The sequence below is a fragment of the Metopolophium dirhodum genome, chromosome 4, assembly GCF_019925205.1.
Source record: "Metopolophium dirhodum isolate CAU chromosome 4, ASM1992520v1, whole genome shotgun sequence".
Lineage (NCBI taxonomy): Eukaryota > Metazoa > Arthropoda > Insecta > Hemiptera > Aphididae > Metopolophium > Metopolophium dirhodum.
The window spans coordinates 30,891,273-30,914,876 of NC_083563.1; the positions used below are offsets into that span (position 1 = coordinate 30,891,273).

The 23,604-nt window shown below is 26.8% G+C and overlaps 1 protein-coding gene across 2 annotated transcripts in view; it reads left to right on the top strand.

The window, feature by feature from the left end:
* Positions 1 to 23,604, top strand: part of LOC132944017 (cytoplasmic polyadenylation element-binding protein 2-like) — a 183,555-nt gene that overhangs the window by 61,217 nt on the left and 98,734 nt on the right. For both annotated transcript variants that reach the window (XM_061013225.1, XM_061013226.1), the window contains one exon: positions 7,376 to 7,481. In XM_061013225.1, the coding sequence (XP_060869208.1) occupies positions 7,376 to 7,481 (106 nt within the window). The remainder of the gene's footprint in view (positions 1 to 7,375; positions 7,482 to 23,604) is intronic.

Consider the following 23,604-nt stretch of genomic DNA (forward strand, 5'->3'; position numbering starts at 1 on the left):
AAATAAATGTTTTTTTTTATTATCATTTCATAACATTTGAATATTATTTTATTTCATTATCATAAAAATAACGCTATTATTGTTTTAAAAAAAACTACAGACATTCAAAATAATATATAAGTTGAAACTATAATTATTTTATGTTCCATACCTACCTATACTTTTTAGACAAGAAGATTATTAAAAACTAAAACTCTCACTATTTTAGTACATTTATATGTTTTATATTTAACATTTTCATTTACAAATCAGATTACTTTAACTATATATTATTTTATGAGGATTATTGATTAGCTTTTTTTTCAATCTGTATTTAATAAATTTTGTTTTTTAGAAAAAAAAAATATTTATGTAACAATAATTTTAATTATATTTTATTGCTATAAAAATAATATATCGGTCATCGCTGCCACAGTTTTTTTAGTCATTGAAAGTGTATGTTGGAGGTGTGGGGGCAGCAACGGTAGCCCGGGAAATTCTTAAGATTGTTCATAAGTCGTAAAAAAAAAAACATCAATTCAATATTTATAATTATTTATTTATCTATATTTTCATAAAACACATTGTGCCTAGAAATATAAAAACATAAAAACATGGGTTCTTAATATTATCACGGTAAATTGTTTTTAAATATTAAACTTTATTTCAATAATATTTCCTACCATAATATAATATAGTTAAAATCGAATACAACCTTGTTGTGTTCAATTAATCACACTGTATACGAGCTTATAAGAATTGTTTCTTACATAAATGTCGTATAATGAATTATGTATCTGTCTATACCTACATTTTATCAATTTTATTCATATTATTTTGTTTGTATCATTTAGTAGTATTATTCTCTATTCAAGACAACTATAATTATCAAATTTAATTATAAGTTTTTTAAGAAAAATCTTTAGCCGAAATGATCACTGACGTCGAAATTAAAATTGAGAATATCTCTAAAATTATGTTTATGAAATCAGATAGGACATTGTATGTTTGTTTATAATCGTGGTTAAATTCATAAAATAAATTAACCAACTCCAGACTAAAGAACCTTTGATTATAATCAGATTCAGTTTAAATAACACAAATTGTATAGTTGATGATAATATTATAATAGGAAAAAATAAATATAATTATGTGCAAAACTTTCTGTTTGTTATTCCCTATAAAATTTTAAATTTTAAATATTCAATTATAATAATAATAATAGAAAAAAAATGTTAAATACTTTCTCACTGTATCTTGTCACTTGTATTTTCAATTATTATAAAATATAAATAATAAAATTAATTGTCTATTTAGTATTTTCATACAATTTAGTTGGTTTATTTGGTTAATAAGTTTAAATTGGTATTCCCAGTAGCATGATTGCAGCATATGATTGTACAATTCAATTTAATACATAGGTACTCTATTATTATTATTAAATATAACTCAATAGTTTTACTTGTTATTTCGGTTGTGAAACTCGTTATCAAAACAACAATAACTGAATATAGTAATGAAAAACTTAAACCGATAACTTGAAAGAGGGAATTTAATTTAAGAAAAAGTATGAAGGCTACAGGTACGAAAATTAAGTTTAAATCAATTAAGTTCACCATCAATTATTATCAGTTATCGCATTTGAAGTATACAAATTGCATTCTCAAAATTGATCAGCAGAGAATTATGATGACAATTCAAAGCTAAAAATAAGATTTGGACCGTATTTGGTATGTAGGTTCCACAACTATAATTTAATAATTCTTTCATCCCAATCTTGATGGGTAGGAAAATAGTTTGAAAACTAATTTCATAAAGCTACCGTTTGTGTCTTGGTATTTTATTTTTTCCACTTACTCTGTTGACTGTCTTCAGCAGAAGGAAATGAATTTACATATTTTTTTTTTGCCATGGTATGCTATAAAAATCTGCTATTTTAGTGAGGTATATAAAAATTCTAAATCTTTAAGTTGATGGCCTTTAATATGATCATACGTTGATATGCTTATATTATACTATTGAGTATCAATATGAATTTATTAACTAATTTTGAAGAATACAATTTTTCATTTATAGTCTATTCACCTACTTACAACATTATTTCTATGAGCATTATTTATTTAAAGGTCTTAAAGGATTATTTTACCATAAACCATAATGTGATATCTTAAAAAAAAAAATGTAATATTCTTTACAAATAGTAATACCTAATAATAAAAGAGATAGAATATACCTAAAAAGTTTTGAATCTTTAAAAAAAATTCCTTATGTTTTCTATAGCAATGTTTCCTGATTCACAAAAGAAAAATCATCCTGTACTTAAATTATATGTATATACTATATAGGTATTTACAATATATTTGTAATACAATTGATGTTAAATTAGACTGAATAGACTGATATTACCAACTTATCAAAGTAATTTCTTAATAAAATGTATATTTTATATTGTTTAAGTATTCATTTTTTGGTTGGTCCAACCGTAAATTAACCATTAAAATGCATTTAAAATATATTATTAAAATTGACTTAAACGTTATAACTTTTTATTTTAAGAGTTTAAAATTTTAAGTTTTCAATTTATTTCTGGCCATATTTTTTCCTAATTGTTCGCGTTATTAAAACATTCAGATAGTATCATAGAATTTAGTATCATAATATCATAGAATTTAGGAAATATATTAATATAAATAATAGAAAATATTTGAAAATATAATGTTAAATAAGTATACATTATAACAAAATATTATACTGAGTCCGAAAGTGCTACACGAGCACTAGGTCGTTTCCTCTATGGTCTTGAGTTCTTCTGCAACCAATTCAAGTAATCAAGTGAGGACTAATTGAAAGCTGAAAGATGACCTGTCATTATTTTCAACACCTTCTTCAATTTCAGTAGCAAGTTCTGTAACATATGTATACCTACCCTTCGTGATTACTCAGATATGTCAACTTCCAGTATCTTTGTAAAATTTATTTCGTTTCTAAATCATTCCAAGTTGTCCGACATTAATGTATAGAAACTGAATTCAGTTTTATAATTATTAATTTATATATGTCTAGGGTGTACTTATATTGTTTAATAGATTGAGATATATTGATTGTGGTACAAACTCGTTATCAGTCCTAAATTAAATATGGGATAATAGTACTTTCATATGAAAGAGGTAAACATTTATTTTAATCATCAAAAATATTTTCGTCGTGTTATATGACGTATAAAGTGTTAAATGTTATAAATGGAAATAATTAGTATATTTCAATTACTATTGGTAATAATATATTAGAAAACCAACATTGACATAACCTTGATAGTTGATATAGACTTATCCATAAAAATGTTGTTATAACAAAATATAAGTGAAATTATTGAAATCTAGATTAACTATGGACTTCCCAGCATAAATTTAAAAACTAACTTTATTGACATGCTTAAATATGTTTGATATATTTCTCGAACTCTTTTTCCTTTTTTTTCATTTAATAAACTTTATAAACTTTTTATTCCTATAAATAAGTACGAGTAATGTATACAGTGTATATGGTCGTTTGGAACTAGGCTCGTTTAGTACGAGTAGAGTATTAGTAAAAATTGAACATTTAAAAAGCAATCCTGAGAGGTTATCCATACTTAAATGTCAAAAGAAAAACATTTTCTCCATTCTTTAAAATTAATTTTATGGTTTTATTACATTTTCTCTAGAAATATATAGGAAAACTTCAAAAATGTCTTCTTAAACGAAGTGGTTATATATTATATTAAACGTTGATATAATCTTTTATAAAATAGTCTTGTCTGTAGACGTGTTTAAAAAAAAACACATTGTAAATAGTTAATATCAATAAAATTTACTGATTCCTAAGGTATAAAACTCTACAAATGGAATAGAACTTTAAAATGGTTTTCATTCAAATAACAACCATGTTGCAATTAATTTTATGAATTAGGTTATACAATTTTCTAACTTAATCAATAGTTTATTTAATACTTTGAAATAGTATTTTGATATATATAATATAAAGTGTCTTCCTCTGATCTCATAATACTTTTCTATTGTGATTATATCATAATTTGATTATTTTTAAAACATAATTTTGCCTATTGTGTGTAAATGAAACTGATCTCCAACAACTAATTAAATATACTTTTAAATAATGTAAATAATACAATTGTATCGAATTATAACCGCTTTTGTCACATATCATTTGAAAATATAATATACTTATATTATGCCCCCCCCCCCCATTTGCAATGGTTTTAGTAATTTGCCCTTGTATTATACTTGTATGTATAAGTACCTAGGTATAATATATAATATATTACAGGTGTGGATACAAGAGAGGAGCTATGGGGGTTGAAGCCCCCGCTTAGGCCTTAGGTACTTAAAAATTTCACTCTTGACTATGTAATTATCTAATAAATACAATAAAATGTAATTTTGTTATTAAAGTTTGTTATTATTATTATTTTATAAAACTGTATTCACTATAAAAACCTAAACTTTATGCCTATGATTTTTATGTCCTTGAAGTAAATTTGTTCATTTAGCCCCCCACTTTTTTTTATTTCTAGATCCGTGCTTGAGAGGATGTCAGCGCACTATTTGTTTTCTCTCTGGCCCACGCGCAACATGTACAAAACTTATTAACGCAGAAACATTTTTTCTATGTTTTTAAATAATCTTAGAGTAAAATTATCTATCACAAAAAAGATAGAGAATAATATTTTTGAGGGAATGACATATCGATTTTATATTTTATTGTTATTTGACTTTGTATTCGACTTTCAAAATAAACAAAAAATGTTGTAAATTTAAATTATGTTTAAATTGTTTTGGCACAATATTTCGACAAATCGATATATCATTCCCTTAAAAATATTATTCTCTATATTTTTTGTAATAGGTGATTTTTCTCTAAAAATGGTCCTTCGTAAATGCGTTTTGTCTATGTTAAGCGTGGGTCAGAGAGAGAAAACAAATACTGCGCTGGCATCCTCTTAATATATTATAGTATATTGCTATACAAGCTTATGATTTTAATTCTGTAGTATAATATATTTGTCTATAAGTGTCAAAAATCTGTCGTGCCATTTCGTTTTGAGAATTTATCGTGGTATGAATCTTATGAATCACCATATAAATAAATTGAATGTTAAAACTTCGATATTTTTTTGGTGTATATTATTACCTTAATATTTTAAACTTAATTGATCAAACTTCGTTTTAAGTAACCAGTAACAACCAATATATAAGTATAAAATTTCGTATTATGTTTAAATTTGGCGAATCAACTACAATTCTGTTGACACATATTTTAAGCAATTGAAGTATTTCTATTTAGTATAGTAACCATTTAACTGTTTTTATATGACATAATAAACAAGATTTTGTTTAAATATGGAATAATTCATTACTATAATTATACATACTAGGCAAGAGATGACCTGCAATATAAGCTAGCCATTGACCATTAAGAAGAGTGAACTTATAAACTCTATACTAATGGACACCAGCCAAATAAGTGGTGTTTTTTTCCAATTCCACCAATTAATGTGAAACCTTGTGGTGATGAAAACAAAAATTGAATTTGTTGGTGGGTTTGTAAAACTTTGTGCACCCTTCTCAAACTATTATGTTACAATAACAGTATAGCAGGAATTTTGGTTTGGCACCGGATGCTATTTGGGACTTCCTTTCGTTTTTTAATGAAATTTTAGCAAACCAAAAAAATCATAAATAGAACCCCAAAGAAATTATATATATATATGTATATATTTTAACAATATACAATTAAAAACTGTTATTATTATTTGATTATATTAATCCAAGTATAATAATTAAGTATACAAATACAAGGGGCAAAATGATAATCAAAGTTTAATGAAATTAAAATGTTTCAAACTGATCAAGTTTTAGTTGTTGTTAAACATAATTAATTTTAGGCTCATAAGCCTATTGTATTTGATTATATTATATACGATGCACCTAACCTAACCTATATGAGTTACGATGAAACGGAAATATTTCATGTACTATACACGATGTTTATGTAATATATAACTGAAAATTATATTTTAAATTAATATAATGAATGAATTAATACGAAATGGTCCAAAATTCTGTTCTGATTAATGTATAAAATACGAACTACTTCTAAGGATTTATATATATATATATAATATATATATATTTATGAAGTTAAATTGAAAATTTAGTTGCGGTCTTGTTTCTTAACCAATATTTTTTTCACCAAATCACACTACACTGCCATAATGTATTATACATTTTTAAACTTCACTTTATGTGAATTATCCTTCTTTTTCTACTTGAATAATTAATCCAACTTTAAATGAATCACTACCTCGAACAAAGATCGTAAATTGTTTATTCAAACCAACAAGAATTTATTTTCACCATAGTTATTTAGTACTGAATATTTTCAGATGTTTATTTAACATGTTTCTTAACATTTTGTTTACATTTAATGAGGTGTTAGAAAAATAAGTGGACACTCTGCATGCGTTAGGTACTGACTTACATAAAATATATAGGTACAAGAAAAAAAAAACTATGGATTACATTCGTGTAGTTAATGAACTAAATAATTTGATATACTTGTATTAATTTTATAACTTTCGATTATTATTTAATGTTGAACTAACTACGTATCGTTTAGATATTTTTGAATTATGTTTTGTTTTAATAGTTGGATAGGTTGGAGTATAATTGACTAGAAACATACATATCTATATACATTTTAAATACGATACTGTTGATACATATAATCAATTAGCATATTTAAATATACATACAATTAAGTTAGGTTGATATTTTAAAATAAAAAAAAACTTTATAAATATAATTCAAATTATTTAGGATAGACAATAGAATAACTTTAAAATGGCATTCGAGTTTCAATGAAAATTTAATTAATAATTTACAATTAAAGAGTTATTCAAAATTCAAATATTCATTATTCTTTATCATTATAAGTTTAATTATTCAGGTATAAAGTAACCTTTGTATTTCAATACGAAATTGAAATTTTCATGAAGTAATTAGCTATTCTGCTGTTCGTATTATATATAATATTATGTATAGAACTATTTCTGTTTTTTCTCTTTCAAAGTTAAAACATGATTTATTCATTTGTTTATGTAAAAAAAAATGTTTAGTTTATGTATTTATTATTCTTAAAATATACGATTTAAATAATTATATAGTTGTACCCCTATTTTAACTACTTACCAAAAATGTACAATATTGTTTGCAAAATAAATTCATTTATCTTAGTCAAAGTATTAAATAAATAAGTTCACCCTAAATATAAAAAAATATATTATCTAAGCATACCTACACTAATACTTGAATTTGATGTATTTGACGTGTTTCAGGAACGATGCGGAAACGGTACTGGACCTTTGGACAACATGCGCAACCTTGAACACTATTTAAACGATATTATGCGTTCTGGTACGGAAAATCCAGAACACGTGAAAGGTAAGCCTTTACAAATGTGTTATATTTTGTTATTAGGGTTTTTGTATGGCATAAGGTCACTACACATAATGTGTGTCACATTGTCACATGAACGATGTGCTACACTAATATGGCATATAAAAATTATATTGAAAAATCATCAGAAAATGATTTTAAAACGTTACTTACCAATAATCTACATATATATATATATATTATATATTTATACGTATACCGGCTTCGTTAATTTAAACGACTATGTTTGTACACAAACTTCCATCGTGATATTTATGCCTTTTCTTTGTGTTCATCACAGGCGCAATATTGTATTGTTTCGCTATCGATTCGTGTTTTGTTACTCGTGAGAAATATATTTTGTAATATAATGGTAAACGAAACTGAAGTGTATATTGATTATACCATTAGTCTATTTGAAACGTGATTTTTCACGGAGCTATTTCTCCGTCATAGATACAACCGTTTTATGAATGTATAATGCGCAAAACGTGGTGAAACCATTATATAATAATACACAACTCCGACTAGAATATAATAATATACTTAATAATATAATATAGTATATTATATGGTATTCTATTTTCTTTTCGTGTTTTTTTTTCCATTCATTCAGAGCACACTATCAATGCCCTATCCATCCATCCTTTCATTTATCTATCTATCCGAGTGTGTGCATGCTTGCGCGTGTGTGTGTTGTTTGTTTGTGTCTGTGCATGTGTGTCTCTGTGTGTGTATTCGATATTGGCGAAAATCCAATAATGCCGACAGGAAAGACACGGGGTGGTAATGTAGAACCTATAACGGAATTGGGTCCAAAGGTGGTTGGTTAAATCCCCCTTCACCTATCCGTCCTCGAATTCTCTTACACCCGCGCATGGTTGACATTAATAACGGCTCGTCGAAACCGCCAATAAGGACAGGCTGCGGGAGGGGGGGGGGGATTTAGCACAATAGTGCTTCACACACACGCACGCATGCGCGCCCGCGCGCGCACACACACACACACACGCACACACATAGACCACTGTAAACGCGTCACGATCGAATCCCCAAACGGAACTTCGTCCTAGTTGTTATGGTCCCTTTCTATCTGGCAACCCCACGCCGCGAGTGTACCCTACTCACGTTCCGTGTGCGTTTTTCCCGTACACCTTTACCGTGTTCGCCAGCAATGTACAATGCCAGCTGCCAGTAATTAATAACCTGTCTAAACGTCTATTAGTTCTGGAACAATAAACGTTAAATTTAATGTTTCCCAGAATAATTTGAATAATGGTTGATGCCGTCGTTGTCGACGTATAATCGTCTACTGTATGTTGTTTTCCGACGCTTCGCCACCGTATCGATCACACACATTTATTTAACCTTGTTGCATAATTTATTATATGTAAAAATACAAAATTTCAATTGATTCTATTTTTCTAACGATAACGAAATCATGTTTACAAGGTCTTATTATGTGGTAATATATTTTCAACTATATATATACATGTAACTATATGTAAACATAGTTGGTACCTTTATACGAAATATGTTAAATAGTTTGAAATGCCTCATTTCACAGTTTGGCTACTTTTTTTTCTATGTCTCTATGAGATCTTTCTACGTCGATCAGGTTTAATGCTTGGATTTAAAAGTCAATTAGATAATATATGAAAACAAAAACGAATTAACACTTTTTGGATAAAATCGTTATCAGTAATAAATTGATTGAAATTTGTATAATAAGTTAGGTTTGAATAAAAATTAAATTAATTTTTTCCACTTTGTCGCCTATAGCGTTCGCGACTAGGTAGTGTCATAAATTTTAAATTTCTGAAAGTTAAATTTTTCTTTTTTTATAAATTTAAAAAATTTAGAATTATTTAATTTAAGAGAATACAATTTTTATGTTTTTATCGAATTACATTAGTATAAGAATAAAAATAACATACTTACCTATTTATTTATAAAAATTGAACTTATTACTATTGTAATTTCTTTAATGCTGGTGACTTCTATAGGGTACATTGTACATCTGCTTTTGTACATTAAATATATTGTAAATAGATAATATTATTTATTTTCTTCACTTATACATATTTTATATGAATGTTTTGAATTAAAAAAATAATTAAATTATTTAATAATTATTCCGAATAGGTAATACATAACACTATAATTGTTTATCATGCTATGTTATTTTATATTTTGTGTAATATTTGAGTAATGTTCTTGAAACTGAATTGAATTATACTAACTCCAAGCAGCTGTGTTATGTCACCGCCTGATTAGCACTAGTTTTCCCAGAGGACGTCGTGTAGGACATTATCTGAACCGACGGAATACTGCTGCTATTATTTTATCCTCGCTCAATGCTTATATTACTTAGCATCCACTTGATTATAATTATAGCAGTGACCAAACAAATTATAAAATAGTCTGAAACCTGAATTTTAAACAAAATGTTTTGATAACACTTCATTATTCTCAAAGAATATACACGTTTTAATATTTAAATGATAATTATATAATTATATTTAATATTCATACAAAAGTATGTGTTGTCTCATCCCACTAAATCCGACTAAACTCTTTTAATATTATTCTTGTAATCGTGTACCATTCCAACTGTATTATTTAGCAATCTCGATTTTATTAATCGTCAATTGTTGTATAAATTTTTTAATCATCAAAATCGTTGGGTTATAATTACAATTTACAGAGAGACATAACAATAGATAGGTAATAATAACAATAATAAAAACGATAATTAAAAAAATAAATTATAAAAACGTTCGGCGTTACAGATTAAAACGTTTATTACTGAGAAAACTTTGTTGTGGGTTGCCCATTGACACGCAGTATAAAACACTCAAACGATCCGTAACATGATACTAAATACACTGAAAATTGTATGCCATAATGGAAGTTTCGTAAGAATAAAAAAAGATGATTGCATATTATTATGTTGGGTGTATAGTATATGGTGAATAAATAAAAAGTGTCCTTATGCCCTTATTAATATTAAACTATACGTATTGTGTTTTATAGTTGGTTCAGTCTTGTTGAAAGCTATGGTATAAAATATTTTATAACCGTGACAATCGACTAAGCGCCTGACGCAACTTCAACTTTTTTAGATTTTGATAAGACGGCGTTTTAAATAGGCAATTTAGGTACATAACCGTCTTATGACTGTTTTGCGTTACCTTCCTACCAATATCACAACTAGGATATTTTTTTTATGCATTTTTATATTGAAGTTTGATTTTAAAAATATGATTTTCTGCCTATCTAATACGTCAAAGTAAGATTTATAGTTATATATTATTATTATTATTATTTATAGAGTATATTTTCTTTTTTCGTAGAATTTAACCAATTCCGTTTTTTGCGTATCTTGGACTTAAAATAAATAACATTTCAAATGAAAATGTTGGATTTAAATTATTAATAAGAAAAAAATTTCATTTTTATAGTTATATACATTAAATTTAATTACAAGGTATTTTCAATTTAATGGATCGATATGTTTTTTTTTAATATAAATAAATTTAATTTTAATTGTAATGTAATGATACATAAAGACAATATTTTTTATCGACACGCATACTTTTTTTGAACAGAATTATATCTTCAGTTTTGGATAATTAGTTTTTTAAAAAGTTTCAAAATATTATTATAATGTTTTGTCATTTAAAATATTGTTTGAGGGTAAAATAATAAGTTTTATAGAAACGTGATAAAGTCTCTCTAGTCTTATACTAGTTATACCAGCTGAGCTGTACAATATGTTGTTATATTAATTTCATAATCTGACTGCCATTTCTTTGATTATCTACATGACATTATTGTTATTATCATTATTATTATTATTATTATTATTATTATTTTGTTACATTTTCTCTTGAACATTATTTGTGTGTTCCACCACCTGTCGTTCAGATTTTTCCCGCAATAATACGCCATAAGAGCCAGGAATATTTTCTTCTCCACCCTTTCTACAACAAGGAATTGTAAAGAAAATGGAACGAGGGTGACCCGTCGACCCGGATGTACAAAAGAGTCGTCGCAACAATAAGGACAAAAAAAAAATAATAATAAAAGTATAAGAGAAATGACGGAAATTATTATAGTGAGGAGGTTTTTTTTTTTTAAAAACAATGAAACTGTAGAGGGTTGGAACGCTTACTAGAGGAATACAACAGTTGAAAAGTTATGTGTTCTAAAAAAAAAATTACCTACTACGCAGTCTGTATTCATTGATTCAGTAGACGGCTTATGAAGTGTAAATAACTACAATTACCAACACTTACAAGTGTTCCATATTCGTTTGATAAAAATAAAAAATCCTGTATCTATACGACTACTGTGATTCATGAACTTCACAATCAAAAACTTTCAAGTTTGTTTAATCAACTTTTATTGAATTCAGACGGTAAAAATAGTAACATATATAGGTATTAATTTTATTTATCGTACACAATTTTTTAGCCTTTGATAAATTCAATGAATGGTTCTTTAATAATACAATCATACGCCTTTGAATATACAGTTAACACAATCATAAAATTAAAAATAAACATTAATTGTTTACTGAATATTTTGTTCCCTTGTTTGTTAATTACAAAAAATAAAAACTGTTTAATGAATCGAGACTAATTCTTTCGATTTTAAGATAAAAGGTTGAATTTTATTAATTAATTCGTATTAAAAATAGACACATATTACTTGCGTGTAATAGTGAGTTCATCGATTTTTTTTATTTTGTGTAACTCATAATTCAACACGACCTGGGTCCGAGGTGTACTAGGGATATTAGTGCCCTATCTCAGATATGAGTACTATACTATAACCGGGTCTCTGCGGTATTCTGTTCTGGCCGGGTATTTCGTTATTGTATTTATTATTAAATTTCTTTTCAGATGAAATCTTTAATATTATATATTCTTTTTTAAATATATATGTATACCGTTTTCGATTTGTTTACCCGTTTTTTAGTGACGTCACAATCATGTAATGACAGTCGAGGCTTTTTTTTTTATTTCTAGCTCTCCACAAGATATTTATCATAAGGTTTCGGTCCGTACGCTTTCAAAATTTGTGGCTGGTGGATGAGGGGGACATTTGGTAATTTATGTCGGGTCTAATAGTGCGGAATATGTATGAGAGGAGGGCGACAAGGACAAATGCTTTTCCCGGGCGCCCACCCCTCGGTCTGATTTTATGTGCGAATAGTTTGACCCGGATTCGAAGACCAAAACCTGCCTCCACCTCCTCTCGTTTTCATTCATCAGTGTCACACGATGACAGGTTTAACTTTTCTCTTGTTTTTGAACGTGGTTTACTATTATTAGCTGATACGTATATCCGCGTGTTTTACCAGGCGTTACTGTATAGGCAATTGTGGTACATACAAGTCTTGAACATAAAACGCACGTTCACTATTATATTATGTGCCCGGAAAGAATATTATATAAAATAATAAATTGGCTGTAGCAATGTACTATTAATATAGTCAGTGTTGAGAAAATAGATACAAATAAGAATAAAATATATTTAACATTTATCTAGTTTATAATATTATTAAGATAGATATCGCCATAATATTTTTTTATTAGATTTAAATATTTGTACAAAATATAAACAAGTCGTTTTTAGCTTTTACAATAATTTCAATGGTCTTAACTTTACATCTATATATAATATGTAATTAAATGTCTAACGTGTTTGATTGCATTACGTAATTATTTGAGTGTTAATACAACATTTTTGTTTTGATAATTTAACTGAGGATTGTAATCGGATTGGAAGATATATTTTGTATAAAAAAAAAAAAATACAGCTTCATAATGTAATATCTTAGGAAATCATTAACAAATCGTAATTATATTAATTACCATCGTCATCATAGCGTTAAAAACGTAATTAACAATCGATTTGTGAAACTTTAATCGATGCATAATATATGCATCGATTTGTGATACTTTAATCGATGCATAATATATGCATGTAATGATAAAACTATAATCTATTCAGGATGAGCTTTCGTGTGAAATACTATCGTGTGCGGTATGGTGATCAGCTGCAAGTCTCTTATAATTCGTGACATGATATATTGTCGTACATAATATATATTCCGTTATTGTATGGCTTAAGAAATCGGTTGACATATCGCATATGCATATAAGCTGTGTCATAATAAATTATACATATTATACAGTTTTGTTGAAATCGTGTTGCCTTAAATATTTAACATTAATAATATGTGTACATAAATAATATTGCAGGCCGTCCTCGATAATTAAATTGTCTCGAACTTCTCATGAGTCGGAGTAATATAGTGTAAAACAAATTTCTCGCTAAATGTATTAAATGAAGAACATCTTAAAAGTATAATTTTATCATTAAAAAGTTAATTATCAATAATTGATTTGTATGCATAAGTAATATAGTCTTGCAGATGAATTAAGTAGGTATAATGAATAATGGAATTTTAATAATAGCAATTAATATTTGCCTGTATAATTAATGCACTTGATTCAAATATCCCACGGAATGTTGTTGTAGATATATAAACCTATAAATAATATATACGGTTAGTTGAAAACTGAAAATAACTGTATAATTATAAAACTCTATTGTCTGAATAAAAAAATTCATTGAATAATAAATGAATTATCTAAAAAGTAAAAATACATTTTATTACAGTAGTGATTTCGTAAATAATGAATTGAAATAACTATTATTTTAAAATGTATATAATTATGTATTAACATTTTGTATGGGTATTTGAAATACCTCTAATCCGGATTACTGATTTATATTATGTTCAAACATTCTTCAATCATAATAATAGACTTTCACTTCTTCTTGAAAACCCTTCAAATCCTATGGAAAATCTCGGTAAAGCCTCAATAACCAATATTAAACATAAAGTTCTCTTAGAAACTATTCAAGTCGATTTAAACCTATTTTAGACTTAACTTATGACAGCGTTGATAAATTAGACATTTAAAACTTTATTATCTTTACAATAACATAATAACTTAAAAGCAAATTCCTATATATTTATGCGCCAACATTATTATTAATAGAAATAACTTGTATTCACCAAAGTTTAACGCGATGTAAAAATAAATAGATAATAATTCATTATAATGTGTGTATATTATTATTCACATAATATTTTGATCTAAGTGACTTTTATATGTTGTATGTTGTTCTTACTGCGTGGGTGGCTGTTTAAATTTATTATTTATATTTATTATTAATAAATGTTTGTATTTCAATAACTATACCTTTAATTAAGATTTAAGATGTCTTTAATGGAAACATAACTTTATCTCAGCTTTGTTTATAAAGAATTATATATAAATATTGGAATTTATGATTGTAAGATTAGATTATTGATTCAAAGGAAACTAATTTTATTTTGTAGTAGCCAGTATGAACAGAAAAAAATTTAAACGATTTTATCAAACGAACTACATAATAATATTACATAAATATTAATAATATAAAGGATTTTGAATAGATCTTATACCCAAGGTGGTGTACTGTCCACTCAGCAGTTATGTCTATTTCGTTAAAAGCTAACTCGGTGGAAAACACATTTTTTCTATAGTATTCTCGACACTCGATATAAATGTTTGTCTATGGGAAATATTTTAGATGTCGTCTATTCCGCATAGAAACCGTGTAAAGAAAAAAAATTGTAAATAATAATATATATAATACAAAGACCATATTTATTTGACGTAATATAATATAAAATGTAGTCGCGAAAGAATAAAATGTTCTAGTGGAAAATTCTGTCCAGACTGTAAATATTTTTTGTCGTGCCCTGGGGCTTTCGTTCTACCCCTCCCCCACTTCGGCTATGGCTGGTTTTTTTTATCGTCCAAATACTGAAGAACCATCTTGATTTACAATCGGCACGATTATAGCGGTGTCGTATTTTGCTTAAAACAATTATTTAAATCCACGACAGGCCACGTCCCGTGACGACTTTTCCAAATCGTAACAATAATATAATATTGTTATTCTTGCGCTTCCGTCGATCTTGTCACACTGAGAAAAACATTAAAATCGGTTACCCCTATCATAAAACACTCCGATAAACTACTGTGAGCCACGGTGTCCTCTGGCCGTCCTTTTTAGATCTGATGGCGTACAAATCCTGCTCGGGCTCCTCATAATCGTTAAACCCAGCACGTCCTATTTCGGCCGGATAATGAATAACAAGTGGAATTACGTTTAAAATTACCTTTGGAAAATGCAAATCGTACTTTCGGGACTTAAAACTGCTTTATTCCTGTACATAAACATAATAATATTATGTATGTGCGAGCTTAACAAGCGGGCGGCCACGGTACCTACCTACGACGTTTTACTGTTGATGTTCTCTCGCAAACCGTCAAATCGGCCGTTGTACGAAGTCAATTCGAATATGATATAATTTTACATTTATTGACTTACTGTGTGTGTGTAGACTAGTAGTTATATTATTATAAACTCTAGTGCGTATAACATCAAACATTGAATGTTGGCAATTCGAATTTAGGTCAGATCTCTTAGAGTATAGTTGTTGTTTACAGTGAATTACATTATTCGTTGTTATGAATTGAAATAATAATATATCTGAATTCAATAAGCATTTTATATCCGGAGTTCGATGAAATCCTAATAACATTAGTATATTTTTTTTTATTCCTAATAAAACAATTATTTTACAAATTAAAAGTCGTATATTGAATTGGCAGAACAATCAACAAAAACTAACTATTTATTTTGCGTATTAATATTTATTCATCATTCCTTTATATCGATTATTAATGATAATGTAAATATATTTCTTTCAGTAACATACAGTAATATACATTATTTATTTTACCACAACAACATGTAGTGAAGTGCATATTACCATAAAATGTGTAATTTTAGTTTTAATAATGGTAGAACTGATTTAAAATTCTAAATATGTCCAATACTTCACGAACATCAACTGCCCCACACGACCGCATTAATTATTAATAGATTCTAATGTCTCGCGTTATTATTTTAACATATTATATTTTATTGTAAGCCGTTAGGTATTATTAAAGGATGTTTAGGATGTCCACATTGTGCTTAACACAATTATATTTCAAAATAGATACTTCTAAAGTCATGAATTTAAGAGCACTTAAAATTCCCAATAAACAGTATAAACACCGTTTGAGTTTACCGAGTTCCCGTGCAGTGTCATTTCACTAGGTACCAATTCCGGTAATCCGGTTATCCTACAACGGCTATCGTTGTTTTCCAAATTAAAATAATAATATGCTAGCGCCTGGATGATTGAACCAAGGCAAGTGCACAATACAAAAAAATCCTGTAACTACATTCCATACATATTATTTTTTTTGCATTGTCTTTATAATTAGTTCCCATATCCATATGTTGGTACTCTATCGCATTATAATATGAAACAACAATTTAATTAAATTTAAAAATTGGTTTGTTTACCATCATTACTCAATTAATGTTGTGTTTAATAATACATTCAATATTGTAATCCGGTATATTACAAAATAAAATTCGCTTGATGCTGTAAAAATTATAAAACACAAAAATATTATTTGCACAAATTAATGTGTTTTGTACATTGTACGCACTGACGTGTGCGAATCGGCTGCAGATGTAGCTAGCATACCTCGAATTCGGGTCACTGGCCATTGATTTTGTATGTAAACCGTTAAGCTTGCAGATCCCATCAACCCCTTTCTGGCTGATGCAAAACGGTTTGTCTATACGCGTTTATGCCACCAGGTTGTCACCGATTTAGTGGACACGGGATTTTATTGGCCGTCCAAAATTAGTGTCACTTAAGTTAATTTTGAGTTTGATATGTTTAGCTGATGTTTCAAATTAAATACGCATCATTAATAATGATATACTGTTCAAGTTTATTGTTTGCTAAAAATATGATACAAATAATCGAATAATTTAACATTAATTTATATTCTCTAAATAGTCGTTACCCCACATTATACAATCAAAATATCATCATATTGAACGTATACGTTTGACTTTAGTTTTAAAATAATTACTATGGTTCATTCGTTGTTATCGTGATTGGTATAATTGTATACCTTTTTAATCAAATCGACAAGTGTTATATAATGGTTTTTTTTTTTAAATTAAAGTATAAGACAAAAAAGAAAAAAAAACATTTGTTTCATTACTAAAATTTAATTTTTATTTTGTGCCAATTTATAATTATTTCTGGAGTAATATTATATAATCCCAAAATTAAAGACAGTGTACAATTTATTTAAGGCTCTATTCATTCTATTTGTTTTATAATTACATTAAAATATTTTTAATTGAAAATTATTTAAAAAAAAAAAATACAATTTATAATCAACAAATTATATGGTTTTATTAAACTAATTTTATGTAAAAACATATCATTGGTGTTAAATGAAAGTGAAATACTTATATCACTTTGAACAAAGTGAGTTCTTGTAATATTTCTAGGTGGTATCTATATGTAATATGTATAGTTATATATGAATTTTAAAGTTTAATTTAACCTTTTTTATATCGGTAAGTAATGTATAATACTCTCTTTTGATGCATTATTGTAATTAGATGAACAATTTGAAATATTTTGAACCTCTACTTCTTAAATCTGTAGTTATATTATCATTAGAAATATAATAAAAAAATTAAAAGAATTAAATTTAAACTGTAGTTTTTATAATGTTGTTTTTTCAATGAATGACTGCGTCGTTAGATAAAATCACTCAATCATGAACATAGGTATTTCATTCCCCTGTGTCTTATATTTAAAAATGATAATTTTCATTATTATTATTTTGGCTTTTTAAATTCAACAAAGTAGGTTTCCAGAATAAAACATAAAATTAAACCGTGCGGAAATTAATCTCAAAATTGATCATTACCATTATGGATGGCTTACATTTAGATTAATTTTTGAGGACAATAAATTTATATAATAAAAAACCTGGAAATACACCTATTTATATTCTTTCAAATTGTTTGGTTTCATTTTATCGTATTGAAATAAAGTTGAACATATTAAAACGATTACTCTATGTGTTATCACATAGACTATACATAGTAATAAATAATAATCAATATTATTTAATTATAAAATGTGTAGGTAACTACTAAATACAATAAATTTTATATTAATTAAAAGTGATAATTTTTATTATTAGGTAATTCATAAATTAGTTTCACAATATGCAAATAATCAATGCTTAACTAAGTATGATATAGTTCGATTTTATGAACACATTTTGATCTATAGTTATTACTAATGTAGTACTTAGTTATTTTACCGATTTTTTATCTTACTGTTGGGTTTTTACTACTTAAGTTTTTTCATTAGCTTTATTAGCTTTTCGCCTGTGTTTAATAACAAATTAAATATTTGAATTTTTTAATGCTGGTCAGTAGCCTAAATTTATATAATTTATATACTATTATAAATACCTACCACATATAGGTACTATTAAGCATATAAAGCTTTTATTGTAGAAGATGAACTTATATTTCATATTTATAATTTAAACGGAATTAGGTACTTTTAAATTGTACTTAGATATGCGTAGGTATATACATCATATATTTTTCGAATTTATTAATAACCATTTTGTCCATCCCTTCTGTAGTATAATTTACTATTCTAACTGTAATGATAAGCAATGATCCATATTATTAAATTTTTGTTATGTACGATAAATTAAAAACCACTTTAAACTTGAAAAAAATACATTTTTACGCAATTAAATTGAAGTACCTACAATGAAAAATTTAAAAAGTTTAAAAACATTGCTTATACTATACAGTGTTATAAAATATAAACCTTAGGTAGGTAACGTTTAAATTATTCAATAGAAGTTTGTTGCATTTTTTTCTATTACCTGTAACATTGTTCAAAATTGTATATTTTCTTACTTTTCCAAAGTCTAACCGTACAACGTTTGTTTTTTACCGTATAGAAATATTCGTCCTCTGTTTTTCGCTTCTTGTTGAATTTCATATTTTGAGACAACGCTATGTTTTCGCTATGTAAATTGAAACCGTTGCGTACCCAAATGCTGACTTTAGTCGGTAGTCGGTAATCCTGGTTTCCGGTGCGTACTCACTTCAACTTTATTAGTTCCCTAGGATTAGACCTTCTTACCTCTCTATCTCTCTCGCATTCCCTCTTCCTCCATTCCATCTCCCTTCGACTCTCACGCTATATATTTCTCCCTCTCGGCTGGGTACTTTGGGGTTCGAATAATAATTGTTTTATGGCTTTAATATTACACCCACACCTCATGGTGTGTACTCGTTTTAGGATTATTATTATTATATTCGGTTGATATTGCATAAAATTAATTGAGAACCAAAAATGCGTTTTGGTTCACAAAGTGTTATTTTCTGTTAGTTGGTACCATCTCATTGTTTACCAAGAAAACTATAGGTTGTATACATAATTATGCTGAACGAAGTACGTAGAACTATTTTGAGTGAGTATTGTGGTTGCAACCACTATGGCAATGAGTAAATACGACGCTAAGTTTGAGAAGAGAAACAAGCTGTTCTTTAGATTAAAATTTAGCCAGTATTTCCTAGAATATTACAGTGTAATATTGTATATGTTCGGATGTTCTATCCTACGCTATTCTATAATACTATATCAGTTTTAAGGTTCAAAATTGATTCAAAAGTAATTTTTAAGTAAATTAGGATTGGACATATAGTTATTAGTTATTAGGATAACGTTGCATAGTTTCCGTATGAAAATACCAGTAATTTAATGATTTGTATTATAAGTTGTCGGGTCGGAGATATATTCCAATTTCCAAAACCCATTCTCTTATTGTATTAATATTGATGGTCTCTGGTTAACAATATCTATTGTCCGTATGGAATCTTCAGTTATAATACTACATTATAATTACATTTACTATATTGGTATCGTTAAAAATGTTATTGAATACAAATTAATATCCAACTTGAATAAATGCTTACAAATTTAAAAAAAAAAAATTATATATAAGTATATCTTCTTTCATTTGTATAGCAATATCTACCATTGATTATCTTATTTTATGAATCCATAGTACTTACATACGATATATATTTATCAAAATTAGTACAATATACTAAATATATACCAGCTATAAGGTATATATGTATAGAATTATAATAATTACCTGAGACTAGAATATTAAAATCTGTTTCAAACAAAATACAATTATGAAAAAGTAGACACTATTGTGGAATATTAATTAAGTTATAACAATGAGGTTAGCTTAGATTTTAACTTATAAAGAGTTTATCGTTTGTATAGTTGGTAAATATTTTAATAATTTTACTAAAAGAACATAACCGAACACATGATAATAATATTTTTTTTTTTCAGATTATTAGGTTAGTGTTTAATAACAATAATCACGATGTAACTTTTAATAGTTGAATTCGTTCATAGTATATTTGTTGGAATCGTAACAATCATATACTTGTTATTAAGCTATAAGATAGTTTTAATTTGGTGTAATATATAAACTTCTGACTTTTATTACGATATTTTTATGAATATCAAGTCTCAAATATTTTTATACTATTCTACATACATCGAATATTTAAATGACATCTATTTATTTAGATTTTTCCATTCGTTGATTTTTACAAAAAATGTTGATTCCTATAAACTATACATTTTTTTATTTACATTATAATTTGAATATCGGGTTTGTTCTTACAATAATACAATACAATTACGAAATTATTTGAATACTAAATTCCTTTTTGGTGTATTCATTGAAACGATATGGGATTGACAATAATTATTTAAGTAGAATATTACTTCACTTTGTTACAATTTACAACCAAATGTTTATGACATTTTGATTACAAATAGAAGATGAGATGGGTTTTACGTCCAAAAATTATCTTATTGAAAATAATACCACCTGGTAAGTAGGAATACGATTTAATTATATCAAATAATTGTATTTATAATCAATTTCCGCATCCGGTTGTTAATTTCTTTTTTTCCCTCCCTTTATTTTACACTTTTCAATTAATCGGGTCGAATATCCACTTTGGTCTTAACCCATGTCTTACTCCAAATCCGTGGCTCGTGGTTTGCACTCGAATTAAAAGTTCCGAAACAATTAATATTTGAATTATTCTGTTGTGTATGTAGTATATAATGTAATAAAAAATATGATATGATGTAATTATTATGATACGTATAATAATTTGAAATTTACTAGGTATAAAAAGCAACAATACCCACATAAAATAATTTGAATAATTGATAATCTGGTTTAATTTATAACGGTGTGTTGTATAATTATTGTTTTAATATTGTACACGAATACCGCTTGAATAAAAAAAAAAAATACGTAAACGTTTTTTTTATTGTATTTCCTTATTTTTTTTTTTTTTTTGTACACGACATTCATTAATTTATTTAATTTTGCAGTACCTATTTGTAAAGATAATAACTCAAACATTATTTTATAGAGACACGTTTTGATTATTTCACATATTACATCACTTAATATTTAAATGTTTAATATATCTATGTCCGTTCTATCAGTTAGGTCTTTAACAGATTATATTATTATAATATACAGCAATTCAACAATAATTAAAAGACAGTCGACGTTTGTTGGCGATATTATTCACTAACACGTTACACACATTTAAATATAGATAAACTAATTTAACAGCTTATAATATCATACAACATGTAAACGATAGCCAAAGATTAGCTTACGATATTATTTACGAACACATTGCACATTATTGCACACATTTTAAATATAGATTTAATAGAAAACATTTGTTTTTTTTGAAAGTTTTCAACATTGGTTTCAGATATACGCAATATATTATATTATTGTTGTGTAAATGCCTTTAAATCAAAATTAATCCACGAACATACAAAGCCATGATAATATTACTATACATTTGTTTCAAATTTCCTAGCGTCAATATACCAATTAATGATTTAATTAAATATCGATATTTATCAGTTCTATTTAGTAGTTGAAAATTAATTAATTAAGAAACTATGAATTTAACATTGTATACTACTGCAGTTTATGTTTATTATTTGATTATTTTTGTTCGATTGATGGTTCATATATTATTATTATTATTGTTATTACCACCCATCGTTTTTATCAATCGTTATCAATCAATTCTCTATTTACTAATAATTCATTCATTTAAGTAGCCATCGTGTGGCGGAGATGATGCATATGGTTTTAGTTTAAACTTTCTATTCGGAAGTCGAAATAATTATAAAAACTGCGTCTTGGAGGTTTCCTATATTATATTTCAATATTTTACAATATTTATCTACATAAACCAATTACGTAGGCATTATTTTGTGGTTTTCTAGTAATAAGTTATATAAATGTTGTTTTCACAAAAATTAAGTGTTTGTTGTACACTTGTGCATTCTTAAATTTACACGATAAACACTTGCAAATGGAAAATGTCAGAGTTAAACTAGGTCATATTGATTGGTAGAGTATAGCTTGGTCGTTTCTTTGAAGTAGAGAAAAACAGCGAAATGTCTTCGATATAAGAACTTTGCTGGGATGAGAAATTTAAGGGTGGTGACCGTTACAGTGGATAATACTGAAAACGTTTTTACTCACAGAGATTGATGCCTTTTTTTTAGGTTTCACATCAATCAAACTGGATTCGGAATTTATCGACTGTGTCTGAATTTTCGTTTGAAAGGCCCAAATATCGTTTCGCATTGATGATAATATACATCAATGTAATAATGTATACCTATATATATTTATAACATACATTATTTTTTTTTTAATCAATCATCTCATATTCTTTTTTCATCTGGTGTTGAATAAATACAATTTTTAATAGATTACATTAATATTAATAAATGACTGTGCGCTAAATGAGCTCGAATATTATTTGTTTCACTTCATATACATACAGAGTAATCCAATTACGTAAGACACTCGTATTTTTTCAGAATACACTAACGTTTTTGAAAAATATATTTCTTCATAATTTTAAGTCGTTACAAAACTACTATAGTTTTCACTTTTTTTATCATTGTTATTTTTAAAGTTTTTAGTCTTTT